We start from the raw sequence: 16,235 nt of genomic DNA on the forward strand, positions 1-16,235 counted from the left end.
ATTTTTAAGATTTCAAATGAAAATCTTTACTTGCATCTGAATATTATACTTGATTGATTTCTGACTTCTCAGAGAACTCCAGTATGCCAGCTCAAATTTGGCTATAACAACATGAATTCAGGAATTTTTAGTTTTAAAAGGTTTTTGACAGGTTTCTAAAATAACATAACATAATACTGTGTGTAAAGTTTTCTGAAGCTTCGTAACTAAGCGTATTTGCACTAAAAACAGATTATAAAACAGTTCAGGATTATAGCTGAAGCAACATGTTGAATAATTTCCATCTACAGCTTTTTCCCTCTACAACTACCTACAGATGCTAGGTGTAAGTTCAAAAGGGCAGCTTTTACTTGAGGGGTTTAGTCTGCGCGTGACTGGTCCAACACAGCTAACAAAATGAGAATGAGTGACAGAAACAAGGCCAGACACACGCAGGCCGATTGACACGATAAAGGGGTTATTGGCCGCTTGACACATTGCTCTAACCCTGTCTGGCAGAGGAAGATGGAAATAGCTTGAATACACTGAGGGGGGGCAATTAAACACAGGTGCAGCTCATTAGGGTGGAGTGCACAATCACAAAGGTGGGAAATGCACCAGAGCAGGAAGTATCTGAAACAACAGACACGGGGAGGTACGAAATCTAACAGGAAATTACGGATAAAATCAACAGTTAAAACCATAATTTTGGAGCCCTGGTGGGACATCGCAATCACCAGCCTGCACTGTATCATACGCTCAAGGAATACCGTGTTTACCAACCTAATTATTGAGTGTAATCGTGTTCAATTACTTTTCAGGAAGCAATTTTAGCTGCTCTCGATTGGAGAGGCGTCCCCTCTGCGCCACTGTGCATGACTGACCTCCCACATTAATATTTCATCAACATGCTACAGATCTGCCGTGAATTTTATGTTTTTAAAAATAACCCACAGTGCACTGGTGTGTAAACTCGCAAATTGTTAATGAGAATTTCGTTTCCATGCAAATAGAGAAAATATCTCTAATCAGTGCTTTAATTGCTATGGAATTAAATCCAGCAGTGCTCTCAGGCTGAATGCATCCAAAGGAGGGGGGAATAGCGATAAATATCAGTTCATCAGATGTTATCGATGCAACAGCAATTTCTGATATCAACAGTCATTTAACTGCAATATAGAAAGGAAGCTTTTACCAATTGAGCAGTAATTAGAAAAACTTAATAGCCATTCACAATGTGTGTGGTACTTTTGGGATTAGCAATAAATGGGGATTTACACCAGCCACCAGCCTGTATCATCCAGTGTGTACAATGCAAGCTAGGGAAAGCAGATGGGTCTTTCCTGACAGTAAAACTGTATCAATATCACTCTCCTCCTATGGGCATACACACTGTACAGAAGTCTTTAAGAGGTGTATATAAGCCAAAGATAGCCTGGCTTGGAGAAAAAACAAACACAAGTCTGCCTAAAAGTGGACTGCTGCCAGTTAGATCAGGTGAAACAACAGCAACTGTCTCCGAGGTGCTTTATTTGTTCGTAATATCACAGAGAAATGGATCAAGCAAAGCTATAAATCTTTATTTTGTCAAAGTTTCCCAACTCAGGAGAAAACTAAGTTGATCCAAGTTTTTCCCCAAGATCCAGACTCATGAAAACCTGATGAAATTCTCGTCAAGGCCATCACTTTGGCTCGCACATTTATTATTTGGGATCTACCGGTGACTTATAAATTATCCAACACTGCGACGCTACAGTTCTCACCCGTCTGTGTCCTCGCAGCACTTTGCATAGAAAGTTTAAAATTAATACAAAGACTTTTTAATAGAGGTTACAAAAACAGAGCCCGTGCACTGTTTGTGGATATTATGCTGCAATTAGATTAGGCTCCCCACAGTTTCTCAGACTATAGCCCTTAAACCTGCAGCTGCTCTGATTCTGAAATGCAACAGCAGTGATACATTTTCATGAGCCTGACCTCTGTGAGAAAAGGCCGGAGACTGAATTTCTTATTTGAACCTCAGAGACAGAAAAGGAAAAATCAGGATTGTACTATAGCTGTACCTGATGATGTTTGTGTGTACATTAGACATTATATTAGTGCTGGATGGATACATCCTTACTATACTTGCATTAATGAAACATTTTGTGTGATTAAATGGTGAGTATTTAGTGCGACTGCTGGCGGTCTTCTGCCCAGGACCTCAGCAGATTTGCTTCACAAAGATTTGAATTCTTGTTGCTCCTCATTTGCTTCTGCTCAGACTGAAAGGATTTCAAAGTAAAATGTATTCGACATTTTCAGGCATGACTACTGGGAGGATCTGAGGCCCTCTCCAGAGTCCCATTAGTGGGTTGACGAGTGTTTACTGTGTGACACCAGAGTAACTCTCACTGAAGAGTTTTCAGATGTCTCATACCAGCTCAGCTATTTCAGAGAAACTCCGGCATATCTTGTTGTGCAATAAGTGCAGATTTTGTTGTGCTGTCACAAAGTGCTTATATTTATTTGAAAGGATGACAGTTTAACTTTGGTGAGAGTAGGATGTAGCCCCACTGGGGAGTTTTCATTTGTGTCATACTCTCCATGTTTATGTCGCTTTGTTGTTATTAATGGATGGCTTCCCCTCACAAAGGTTAATCTGAGTCTGTTAAGACTGAAGGGGACTCGGTGTTTAACCACAAAGTTAACCTCAGGTTAAGCTGTTCTCCAGTCCACTCTGATGCCGTGTTCACCGTCCAAACTGTGTATTAATAACAGGGAATTTGTTCAGTTTGAATTACAACTATATTTTGACATAAAACAAATCCACCATCATGTCATTTAAAATCATGTAATTATAGGCCGGGCATTCAGAAAATTGGCCTACACAATTGCAGTGTGCTTCTGATATTAAAACTGGAGTTTCACACACATTCATTAATGTGCTTTTGAAAAAGAATCACCGCATAGTACATAAATGTATCATCCTACAGCAATAAGCGAGCACTTGGCAACAGTGGGAAGAAAAAACTCACTTTTCACAGGAAGAAACCACCAGCAGAACCAGGCTCAGGGAGGGGCGGCCATCTGTCAGGACCAGTTGGCGGTGAGGGGTGAGGATAGACAAAAGACGTAGTGTGGAAGTGAGTCAGGGATGAATAATAACTTCTGATTAAATGCAGAGCGGTGTGTAAAAGTAAAAGAGAGTGAAAAATAATAAAACTGTGTTTTGTATAAAATTTAAGTAGATTTGATTTGGTGTGTGCAGTTACCACCAGCAGAAGCTGCAGATGCAACAGCGTTTGGGTTCCCAGAGAAGCCCACAGGAATTAAAAGAGTGCAGCTGACTTTAATAAATGTACTGTATTTCACTCATGCAGGGTCTGCCAGGTAATACTGGACCACAGGGACAACGAGGACCACCAGGACCAGTTGTAAGTCTGTTTTCTTATTAGTTCCACTGTGATTTTGTGTGAAAAATCCACTTGATCCCTCAGCTTTCATCCATCTTTGTTCTCCATCTGCACCTTTCTCAGGGAGCACCAGGAGCACCAGGGGCTCCAGGACCAGGTGGGCCAACAGGGTCACAAGGGGATCAAGGAGTTCCTGTGAGTGAAAATGTTTTTTTTGTTTGTTTGTTTTTGGGTTTTGTTTGTTGTTGTTGTTAAGATTAGTATGATACTGCATTTATCTGAGGACTTTGCAATGAAATGTTTTGACATGATGTGCTGTGTATGCTGAGAAAACACCTTATTGTCTGACTAGAACCATATTAACCAACCCTCACATAAACCTGCCTACACAAGGTTTAGGAAGTGTAAATACACATTTTGTTTTTTCCTCGTATTAAGATGTAATTAGTCCTTGAGGAAGTCTTGTTCTCTTCCACTTTATATTTCCCTTTTCCTCAGCTTTTAAGCAGTAATCAAACTAACATCACAACCTCTGCCAGGGAGGTCATGTTTTTGGTAATGTGTGCATATGGGTCATGTTAACAATCTGTTAAAATTCATCTTACATTCACCGAGGTCCTTAAGGTCAACTTAATGATTTATTGGTCGCAAATTGACAAAAAGCCTTAAAACTTTTATTTAATATCAGAAGTACAGTGAGTCAGACTTGTTTAGCCCTTTAAAAGAATTTGTGCAGGAAACATAATTTTAGATGAGGATGCTGAGGAGAAGGTGTGGGGATCCAGACTTTGTGTAATGCTAACAGGAACAGATGATACTGTGGATTCCTGTGACAGCTAATCTAGTCTTGGGTCAGCTTTGCAGGCCAGCAGCAAGTTTGGCTCAGACAGTAGGGCTATAAATCACTTCCTCTCTCCTCAACATATACCCAAAAACAGTGAGAGATCACATCTGGCGATTCTACGAGATACAGAAGGAGGGGGGAGGAAGCAAACACTTTATGAATGTACAAACATGCATCTGTTAAATGAATGGAAAAACACCTCCCTTCCTGGCGTTTAGTGTTTTATTAAACTTTGAGTTTCAAACTTTAACTCAACCAGAAATTACTGATTCAGTGTCTGTTCTGCCCCCTGCAACCTTTCGCCAGTGCTGCAGGAGAATATTTTTCTTCTTAAACAAGTTGTTTAAAATAGCAGACAGTTGATTCTGGAGGGAAATTTACCACTTTGCTTCAGAAGTGAGTCCTAGAGTACTCTACCTGTTTGTCTGAGGTAGAACCTGGCACATTTATCCCACTACTCTGACAAATTAGATAAGGGACAGTTTCTTGAGCACAGAGTGAGCATAGAGTTTAAAAATGCAGAGAAGAAGGTCATTCAGCACTTTCTACAAATTCTTGCCTCGAGCATCTAATGTGAAACCCAAACTGTTCTGTTAGGGAAGACCTGGTGCATCTGGAAATGCTATGCGCCATCTGTAAATATAGGGATTTATGAAGCTTTTTAATAGAGACCCAGAACAAAACATATGCATGGAGGTCTTTGGAAGGGAGAAGACTGAATGAGAATCTAAATATGCTTTACTGCTTGATTGACTTGCATATTTGCCAAATCTCATTCTGGTTGTCAGTAGATGTTGAAACACGTCGTAGCTCTCGCCGATGTCCTGTGTTTGTGGTACTGAGATCATGTGACCTGGACCGGATACAGTTTCTGGATGCGGTTTCCAGCTACTCAACCACCTGAGGGGTTTTTAATTTATCTTGCTTGACTTGGTAGCGAGGAGTCCTGCATTTGCCAGTTACGAAAAGGAAAAAAAGGAACAAACCTAGTGGCTGTTTTATGAGTCCACATTTGAAGTCTTCGTAAGTGGACTTTCCTTCGTTGATAAAATGGGAAACATTTTGAGTGAAAAAACACCAACTCTGCACTTTGGAAGGACTCTTTGTATACAAGACATGATGGAAAGACACTTTTGATTGAGTCATAAAAGAAATTTGATTTATACCAGAGCTGTACTTCTGTCTTTCTTGTGCTCTTTGGCACCTGATGAGATAGTCGACATTTATGTGCCCAGGAAGATTCAGAACCTCCAAACAGGCACGCAGCGGAGGTCCAGGAAGAGACTTTTATTGTTCAGACCTGCACTCCAATTCAGCCACTGTGTCAAATGTTGGCAAAGCCTTTTTATCATCTGTGGTATAATATGCATATAATATCCCAGGCCAGCATGCATGCATTTTCTCTATCCCTTTCAGCTTAGCCTCCCTCACACACACAAGCGCAGCCTGTCAGTTGGTGGTCAAGGACACGTCTCCCCAAGATAAACATAACTTTATGCAAAAGCTGTAACAGCATCAAACTGATATTTATTGTATCAGCTCACGGTTCACACAGCCAGGAAATCTTTGTCTTTTATTTGCCTCGCGATTACAATACGTTACTCTCTGATATGCAGGCTTGGCAGGTATTTCAGAGTATACGCGTACTGTGTTCAGATATGCATCTCTGTGCTTTACAGTGTTGACATTGGAGGAAAGCAAACCCATCCAAGACACAGATGATGCCCTCTGTTTGTGAGCACACTAACTTTGGAGCTCATGAGTGTTATGGAAAGAAAACAAAGACTCTGGGCTCATTTTGTCATATTTCAGATGTATTTAGTTGCACTAGCTGTTATGTCAGAGTTGAAAAGAGATGAAGAGATGGGGCTTGATAGGATGGGGACAGAAAAAGAGATGGCTATGTGTGAGCATTCAGCCCTGTTGACTGTTTATTCTCCTCTTGTGCTTTTATGTTCCAGGGTCCTGCTGGTACCAAAGGCGATAAAGGAGAAAGAGTAAGTCTTTCCACTGTTTTGCAGCTCTTTAGAGCAAATCCTGTTTTACTGGTTTTATTTTGCTGTGGAAATACAGTTATTTTTGCTGAAGTAAAACTTCTAACAATTACTCACTAATACCTCCCGCCCTTGTTGTGGAGAAACCGCAGCACTCCGCAGCACGCAGTCACCATTTCCTGTTCGTCTTTTTGCACAAACATTCACTCTATTCCTCTTGCTCTCCCTCAGCCTCGTTTAAGGCGCACCAAATCAAATCAGTGTTCATGGTCCAAATTTGCAGCAGTGCAGGGTCTGTATTTCTGCTGACACGGGAGAGAGGCTGTCACCGCCGAGGGCTTGAGAGACACGCAACTTGCCAGCTTGAATCGAACCTGTAATTCCTGTTTCTGCTTCATTTTAAGCAACTGTTGGGGACATTTGTACCCTGCTGCAGTTAATTTCAGTACAACGTGACATGAAAGGCTCGGAAAAAATGTGCGAGAGGATTTTTTTTCTTAGTGTATATTTGGGTGAGGTGGCCCAGTTGTGATGGTAGGAAAGGTCTAGTGAATTGTGTAACTCTGAAACAATACATTTTTAATCCAATGTTATTTTAATTGCTCTTGTATAAACTAACACTTAAAAAAAAAACATCTGATGCTCATAGTCAGAGAGACAGAGGTTCAGATAATCTGACTTTAGGGGGCAAATTTAGTAAGCAGGACAAATTAGCGAAGATGCACCCATTCGAGTGGAAGGTAGCCAGTCCACTTCAATAATGATCCGCATTTTATCAAAAGCAGCACACACTTCAGTCGTACAAAAACAAGCAGACCTGCTCATGTTTGCACAGCTGTTCTCTGGGTAAACCCGACAGCACAGGTGGAGCGCCAGAGTAACAGCTGACCAGCACGATATGTGAAAAAAGACAAAGAATTATCGTAGTGTCAGATTTCCATCATTCGCAAGAACTGCGAGTGATGCCGGCATTAATTAAAGTAATATTACATACTCTAAGATAAAGAAATTAATCTACACATTTCAGACCTCTATGAGTCCTGTTGAATGCTGCATTTATTGCATAAGAGCTCTGATATTAGAAAGCTTAAAAAATACATGAAAGTTACACTGTGTGTGTGTTTGTACTGGGATTTCCCTTCCTGAGTTCTCGTCTGTTTCATTAAAATACTGGTATCTTTGAGGACTAGAAATATGGGACCATGCTCATAGCCCTGAGCCATCTACCTGTGGCAATTACACATTAATCCTGCTTGTCCATATAAATGAGACATGCTTCTATTCTCTGTGAAATTTGATGACATTTGTGGTAAATTACCTTTTAAATACTTTCCTCTCTGAATTTTTGCTTGGCAAAACTGACACAGTGCCTCTTAAGTGACTACTAACAGCCACCTTTTAACACCAAGATAGGGTTTTGTACTAGAGATGCATTTCGCATCTATTACAACAGCAGTCCAACTATTTAAAACATTTGGCACATCATGGAAAAACAATATGACAATGAAGACCCAAGATCTTTCTGAGCAGGTAAAGTCCCATGTCAGTCAACAATGGGACAACATTTCTCTCCCAAAAGACCAACAGCTGGTGTCTTCAGTTCTCAGATGTTTATAGACTGTTGTTAAAAGAAGAGGGGATGCTACACAGTGCTAAACATGGTGTTGCTCCCATCAAATTGCTAATATTTTTCATAAAATAGTTAACTTTCTATGTTTTAACATTTGATATTTTTCTATTTTTTTATTGGGCATAATATATGGGTTTATGAGAGTCACAAATCATTGCTTTTTTAAAAATTTACACGTAATACAACGTCTCAACCTTTTTGTTATTGGCCTTGTAATTTCATCTTTTTTGAGATGTAGTCTGGGTTGTTTTTCACACTTTGAAACGCCTCTTGTGTAGTACTCCTCATGACAAGTTAACCGCTGTGGTTTAAAAAGAAAAAAGATTCATTTTTAAAATACAAACTATAGAAGCACACTCAACAAAGTTATCCCAAATAATTAGTGTAATTAAATCTTGATTTATATTTAATCATGCAGTTTTCACATACTTGCCATGGTTCTGTCTTCCTGTTTTGTGTCAGTGTGGAGAAAAGGTGGAGTACACTCATTAAACAAACATAAAAAAAAACACCCGCCCACCACTTTATCAACGTCTGGTCTGGAAGTGTCCGTGTGGTTGTGTAAAGTCAGATCCTACGAGCTCTGTGTTTGTTCTTCCAGGGTGATGTGCAGTCCCAGGCGTCTGTGCGAGCTATTGCACGTCAAGTGTGTGAACAGCTCATCCAGAGTGAGTAATCTCGATTTTTTACAGATTAACACGAGCATGCTTCATTACTTCTGATTTTTTTTTAAATAACAAAAAATACATAAATGTCAAAAGTTAAATCTGGATATTTTCAAATCATTCATTCTCCACCATCTATTTCAGGCCACTTGTCGCGTTACAACTCCTTCCTGAACCAGATCCCCATGCAGCCAGCGGTGTCAGTCCGAACAGTGCCTGGACCACCAGGAGAGCCGGGTAGGAGAGGCCCCCCGGGTCCTCAGGGAGAGCAAGGTCCACCCGGGAGGCCAGGCTTTCCCGGTACTAACGGCCAGAACGGGCAACCAGGCGAGAGGGGTGAGACATAAAGCTGTGCTCATGGTTAAAAACCGGGTTTGTTGACAATAGAAAACTCATGTCAACAGGCACACATCGGTCATTTTTTTCCCTTATCACTGCTATGACTGATGAGTCTATTGTCACTCTTTCACTAACCGGGTTGTGCCAACATCCCACATTTAACAGCATCAAAAAGACAGAAACTTCAGTATTTATTAGGCATGTGTTTGTGTGTAATATTTAGGAAGATATAAACAAAAATACAGTCACCAGCCTTTGGAGTTTGGGGAAGTCATTTAACGTCTTTAAGACAAATAATAGGAATATTAGTAGCGAGATACGCGTGAAATAAAAACTGCATATATGGAGTCAGTCACTAATTATCAGTGAGAAAAAGAAAGGATTCGGGGAGGGGAAAAAAGCAAGAAATTCTCAAACCCGCCTGCTTGTTTGCTGTATTTTGTGGTCTGTGTAGGTTCCAGACAAACTCACAGTCAGCATCAGCGCTCCTGTGAGGTTCAGTCCAGGCCAGAAGACAGTAACTCTAATATCCATGAGGTCATTCCCCTGCCACGAGCCCTCAGAGGAGAAACAGCCTTTATGAGGCTCCGTCCTCATCACGAAAACACGCAACCCACACTGAAGAACCACATGCTGAATGAGCCTGCGCATACACACACACACACACACACACACACACACACCCACACACTCACACGGAGAAGGCTTTGGAAAGCTCAGAGCACTTGAACTTGTGTCAGGAAGTGTCAAGGTTCAGGTCTTTGAGTCTCCCTAATGACATTTATGATCTGTAGCCACTGGTCCACTACAAACACACACGCTAATTTACTGTTTTATAGACTGAACTGAAACCAGAGTAAGCATCCATTCTAAGATGTATGGCTTTCATATGAACAGATGGTGAACGCAGGGCTACCAGAATCGGGCTCAACATTAGAAAATTTTTCAGTAAAATTGACAGACAATGAGACAATGGAGTTGCAATCATCAAGTTACAGTCATAATGAAGCCACCGTAGTAGAAAACGCATTTTTATTTGAGGTAATGTAAAATGTTTTCCAGCCTCGTGGTGCTTACTTCCTTTTTATTGATGCGATTGATTAAGGCGGCCGTAAAAGCAGCACGACAGAAAATCTGCACATTAGTTTTATGTGGTTCTTTAATATTAGAGTGTACAAAAAATATTCCATTAGGTCATTTGAACAGCTGTGCAGAGCAGACGTTGGGTTTATCATACATTTTATTGGGCTGATCACAGAGGCATAATTTATTTAGCACATTTTCTATGAAAATATTCATATAGTACAACGTTGGAAGAGCAAGTGTTGGACAATTACTCAGAAGCTTAACTACTGATAGAGACAGTAAATGTAAGACCCACTCATCCGAACAAACAAACAAAAGTAAGAGGGTGTGCCATATTATACATTGTTTGGTAATAGTGTTCACACTTAACACTTGTGGAGGTGCAATTTGCTCATGAAACTGATCAAGTTACAGTCTGTAGACACCTTTAGGTTTGGGACATTTTGGAAGGACGACTACAACAAATGAATGCTTAAAACTAAAGTTAGGCTAATAATTTGTTGGAGACAGACAACATTTTTGTATTTTTGGCTCTGTACACCGCCGTGGTGGATTTTAAGCCAAACAACCAAGATGGGAATTATTATTTGGAATGTTTTTTATACACTGTACCTCATTTTAGTCTAAAGTAATTGGACAGCTGACTGAGGAGCGGATTCATGACCAGGAGAGGCCCGTTCCTTTGTTATTTCATGAAAAATGGAGCAGACATATGTGACATTGATTCACTGTTGAATTTGTATTTGATATTGTAAATAAGAGGCTCAAAAAGATAGGCCATCGTTAGACTGAAAAAACAAATGGACCTGTCAGAACGTCAATAATCTGGTTCATTTGTAAAAAGAATCAATGTACTGACCAGCTCAGCCAAAAGGCCTGAAGACAATTAAAATGCAGATAAAGTGCATTAAAAACTCGTAAAAATGTTTTTGTTTGTTTTTTTTAATAGGAAAAAATAAAACTATGGCTCTTAAATATAACAGACAATGTTTTTCTAAATTTGGTTCTGGACATTACCACAATGACTTTTAAATTAAACAACTCAGATGCAGTTGAAGTCCTTCAGACGTTCAGCTTTGATTGAGTGGGCTGAACAAAAAGATTGCATAAAAATGAGATGAGCGTTTTTTTAAATGCAATCCCTTCGTTTCAGGAGCTCAGAAGTAATTGGACAAATTAAATAACTGAAAATAAAATGTTCATTTCTAATACTTGGGTGAAAACCTTTTGCTGGCAATGACAGCCTGAAGTCTTGAACTCATGAACATCTGGTGATGTTCATGAGGCCTTTACTGCAGCGGCTTTCAGTTGCTGTTTGTTTGTGGGCCTTTCTGTCCGAAGTTTAGTCTTCAACAAGTGAAATGCATGCTCAACTGGCTTAAGATCAGGTGACTGACTTGGCCATTCGAGAATATTCCACTTTAGCTTTAATAAACTCCTGTGTTGACTTGACTGCATGTTTTGGGTCATTGTTCATCTGTATTATGAAACGCTGTCCAATCAGTTTGACTGCTTTTAGCTGGATTTGAGCAGACAGTATGTATCTGAACACCTCTCCTGTGTCTCCTGTGTGCACGTTCAAGCCATCACACTGCCTCTGCCGTGTTGAATGCCAATTTGAATGTGGATACCCTGAAGTAAAGCTGAGAGTCCAGACATTATGTCCCTGTCCATTATATAATTGTAATTGTAATATGTTACAGCAAACCGGTAAAAAAGTATTAGGATGTTTCCCTGCCTGTTGAGAAACATGTTGGTTCACCATCAGGTTCACCATTTACTCCACCTGTGCCTTCCCTACTGCATATAAAGCGTATAAACTCTTAATTTGTGCAGGCACCCAAGAGGACAGATGTAAAATGTGAATTTATGTTTAAATGTGCATCTCTTTGTTGGTTTCCAGGTCTGCCAGGAGAAAAGGGAGAAAGGGGGACTCCAGGGGTTGGGACTCAGGGGCCTCGAGGACCATCCGGACCTCCTGGTAAGAGACGAGCCCGGGAATACTCCACACTCTCTCTCCAGCATTCTCCAAGCTACACATCAAGGCGCTGTAGCTGCTTCTAAATCTGATCATTTGGCATCATTCTGCTCCTGAACATTTCTTATTGGTGTTTTCAGCTGGAGCTACCGTATGGGAGATATTCACTGTGTTTCCACTGAATAAAACCACAGCGGCTTCAAATATTGAAACAATGGAATTAAATGGCACAGAGACTTAATCTGCTTTGGATTTACTTTACTCTGTTGAATCGCTGTCTGAGGAAAGCAAGCAGGCATTTTGGACCATGAATATAATTCTCTGTATTGATTTCCCGGTACGCTTTGTGGAATTTGAGGCTTGTGTTATGAAAATATGTCAGTGCTGGGTTTTTCTGTTTACTGCGATCAATACTTCTAGAACAAGCTGACAAAACTTTGCTGTGATCAGATAACTACAAAAAGGAAGCCCAAACTTCAGATTTTGAAAAAGGAAGTCTCTTCTAAGAGGAGGGTGCTGAGGGGAGGTGTGGGGATGGGGGGGCACTCTGTCCTCATCCATTGTACTTTTCTGAAATATTTGTGGGATGATAATTTTAGCCCCTGGCAAAAGAAACTCCCATCCAAATATTGATTTCATATTTCTGCTGACTGCTGAAGTGAGTCCTGGTGGGGCAGTTTCTCCTGTGAAAACAGAAAACAGATGCCTCTGGCTAAGCGTGAGCGAAGAACTGTGTTATTCCTGCTCCTGCCCTCATGACATTCACCATCACCTTTCTCATCCACAAATGACAAACAAACATTTGCTGCCCTCAGATCATGTTTTTCCAGCTAATAGAGGAGACAGGATTTAAAAGCCATTGAAGAGGTGACTGTACAGTGACAGGTTGTACACAGGCTGCCATTGTTAATTGTGTGTTTTTCCCTTTTTTCCTTGACACCCAGCATCACCTGCCGAGAATCGTTCTGCTAAATGTCAAACAAATACAGTTGGATTTTGGGGTTTTGTTGTTTTTTTAACCAGAAAACTTTCCTTAATCTTAAGGTTTGCCAGGTGAAGGACGGACAGGTAGCCAGGGCCCACCTGGTCGACCTGGTAACCCAGGGACACCGGGGAGGCCTGGGAATCCAGGTACCACAGGAGCAGCTGGCCAGCCTGGATACTGTGATGCAAACTCCTGTTTGGGATACAATGTGGGAGGTAAATATCATCCACCATTGGTACCATTTTAATAAAGGGTGTAGGATTTGCCAGAGGTAAATAAAACCTGACCGATATTGGATTTTTAGGACTGATACGAATATCTGTCAATTTAAAAAGCCAATATATCGGCCAAATGTTTTGTTTCTTTCAGACACACAAAACATAAGTAGTTGAGTTCTTACTGAGATAACATGAGATTGCAGTTGTATCACAGTTATAAACAGTATGAAAGATGGATGTCGCTACCGTGATGTCACACATTTATTTCTTAGATACAAAAAACAGACGTAATGAGGAGGGATGGATCTGACGACACACTCACTGGCTACTGGCTTGTGATTGACAGATAATCCTCAATATTGAATCACAGTATGACCAAGATTTACAAAGCAGACTTCACATTTTATTCAACATCAGCAAAGATGATTGACTGAACCTATAAAATCATCAGGAAAGTGTTTACAAAAGTCATGTCAGAAAATGTTTTCCTGCAGACTTCAAAAGGAGCAGAAGTAATACCAATATCCAACATCTTGTTACTCATGATTTGTTTTTTAGCTTAATTCTGGTGAAAATCGTAAATACACAAATGCTTAACTGATATATTTATTCATTGTCAGTTAGACTGATTTTCTTTGAAAATATGATGAATGCAATTAACAAAGTATAACTTAACATTATGACTCACGATTGCAGTTAAATTGGCAATATTGGTTCCCACATGGACGTAGTAGTACTTACAGGTTTCTACAGGTAGTGTTACTATGCTGTACTTGTTTTTAATGCTAATTTAAAGAGGTGTAAAAAAGTAATTCATAATTCCCAAAATAATTGTTATTGCACAAATGAAAAATGTCACTTTGATGAACCTCAATTTACATTCAGTATTCCTGTTTTCAGTGTAATCATTAGCTGTCATAACCTGTCAGCTGCTTTAAAACCTCACCGAAGGAGAAAGCAGCAAATTCAATCCCCATCATTGAGACGCCACTCTCAGATATTTAATGACTGGTTGGAACAAAGCTGCATTACAAAAACAGAGAACGAAGTGATCCACATATTTGTGTGTGCTTTGATTTTCTGTAATAACTCTTTATCAAATCAAGGCAAGGAAAAAGAAAGAGAGGTGCCTGGAAACAAAAGCATCGGTGCAGTTGCCCTAATTTTCCTCCAGTATGGAAAAGCTAATATTCCACATTAGATTTTAAGTGCAAATTATCAGCAAGAATGCAACTACAATGTTGTCTTATCCACACAAAGGGATCAACTGATTGCTCTTTAGGTTTATTTATGTATTTTTAATAGCTTCATATGGGGGGCATAACAGAGCAGAACGTGTGCTGCAGACAAATGAATGCAAAAGCGCATTCATAAAAAGTGTGCACAGTAGGTGAGGAGCTGCCACCAGGAATCGAAATAACATCTTGACTGGAATATTTTTGTGACCAGAGTCAAAACATGAAATATCCAGACCTTACCAAAACATTCTTCACTGCTGTTTATCCAGACTTGCCCTGATTTATCCTTCTGTATTCGAACAATATTACTGTTATTCTGAGCAATTTGGTTTATTTTTATGTTTGTTAACTTGCTGCTTTAAGCAGCTTAAACAAATCCAGGCCTGTTTGGTCTTTATACACCCTTATAAAGCATCTTTTATATGTGTAAAACACTCAAATATTGTTTTCACAGTGACAGCTGTTTCTGGCACAGTTATTGTTCTTGTAAAAGTGCTCGGAGAATTTGAGAGCTACCCGACTTTTATGGCTGTTCCACTGTGAAGTTTATACATTCATGTCCACACCGATGGATTAAGACGTTAGAAGGCCAAAGCTATTCATCTGTATTTAGATCTAATAAAATATGCAGTTGCACACACGTCTTTGATGACTTTGAATATTCATACCGATGAGGCCATTGCAGGGCTTTACAGGGTCTTGGGGCATGTCAGCTTGGACGTTACACATCTAACAGACTCTGACAAGTTGCCCTGATGATGTATCATCGTCTAAAAGTAGCTGATAGATGAGACATTACTTCATCCATCAAACCAGATTTATTTTATAGTGATGGATTCCAGTCTGAATGGTGTCTTTTTGTACTTTATGACTTGCGAGAATCCTGAGTGCTAGTCCCAAATGTGCACAGATTAAACACAGGATGTGCATTTGTATTTTAATTTTAAAACAAATAAAATGTGGCCTCAAACTGTCTTTACAGTTCCGTTAAGTAGAATTTATTCCTACATTTGTATTTGTCAGCCTGAATAGTGTAGTTAACATATCATGGCTCAGTTACTGCATTACACAAGGATCAGTGTCACGGCTTCAAGATGATATATAAGGTTTTTAACCATCAAATGTCAGCCATTACCAATCTGAATATATGGAAAAAGTATAACATATTACATCAAAAGATATATGTAAATTATTAACTGTATTTTGCCTAATCAATCTTATCCCAAACAAGGATGATTAAAGTCGTTTTCCCACATTCCTAAGTTGTTAAAATCTTGTAAAATACACTATATGGATAAAAGTACGCCTACAGGAGCTGCTCGGCCATGTAAACTCACACCACGAAACTCACAGTGCACCCTTTCTGTGCTGATGTTAATTCAAAGGGAGGTTTTCCAAAGTCTCCAATGCTACTGAGTCAGCAGAGCGTCTGAGACTTTTACACACTGGCATTTGATGACCTCACTGTGTGACTTTACGTGATCTGTAACTGTGGCTGAGTTGCTATGACTGATAAACCCTTCCACTTTGCAATAATCTCACTTACAGCTGATGGGAAGAAATTTCGCAAACTAACTTACTGAAGCACTGTTCCACGTTCAAATCCAGTGAGCTCTTCAGAACGACCCGTGCTTTCAGGAATGTTTGTAAAGGAAGATTGCATGGTTAGGTGCTTGATTTCCCACACCTTTGGCAATGGGACTGAAAACACCTAAAGTCAAAGATTAAGAGGTGTGGCCCAATACTTTTTTGCCTACAACTGAACCAAAAGCTGCTTAGCTAAACATTAAGATTGTATAAAAGGCAGTCCAGCTGTCTTCAAACATACACACTTCACTTAGTTGCTGTTTGCCAAAATAATCTGGCGCATAGCCTTTAGAAAAT

General features: G+C 39.9%; 1 protein-coding gene across 4 annotated transcripts in view; it reads left to right on the forward strand.

Annotated features, from left to right (window-relative positions):
- Positions 1-16,235, forward strand: part of LOC100699146 (collagen alpha-1(XIV) chain) — a 152,154-nt gene that overhangs the window by 132,234 nt on the left and 3,685 nt on the right. For all 4 annotated transcript variants that reach the window (XR_003222272.1, XM_025911718.1, XM_019364636.2 and 1 more), the window contains exons 41-47: positions 3,342-3,395; positions 3,498-3,569; positions 6,180-6,215; positions 8,444-8,510; positions 8,652-8,843; positions 11,836-11,913; positions 12,955-13,110. Coding sequence is in view for 3 of the 4 variants with exons in the window: in XM_025911718.1 (XP_025767503.1) it covers positions 3,342-3,395; positions 3,498-3,569; positions 6,180-6,215; positions 8,444-8,510; positions 8,652-8,843; positions 11,836-11,913; positions 12,955-13,110 (655 nt within the window). In the remaining variant the exon portion in view is untranslated. The remainder of the gene's footprint in view (positions 1-3,341; positions 3,396-3,497; positions 3,570-6,179; positions 6,216-8,443; positions 8,511-8,651; positions 8,844-11,835; positions 11,914-12,954; positions 13,111-16,235) is intronic.

The sequence above is a fragment of the Oreochromis niloticus genome, linkage group LG11 (genome assembly GCF_001858045.2).
Source record: "Oreochromis niloticus isolate F11D_XX linkage group LG11, O_niloticus_UMD_NMBU, whole genome shotgun sequence".
Classification (NCBI taxonomy): Eukaryota; Metazoa; Chordata; class Actinopteri; order Cichliformes; family Cichlidae; genus Oreochromis; species Oreochromis niloticus.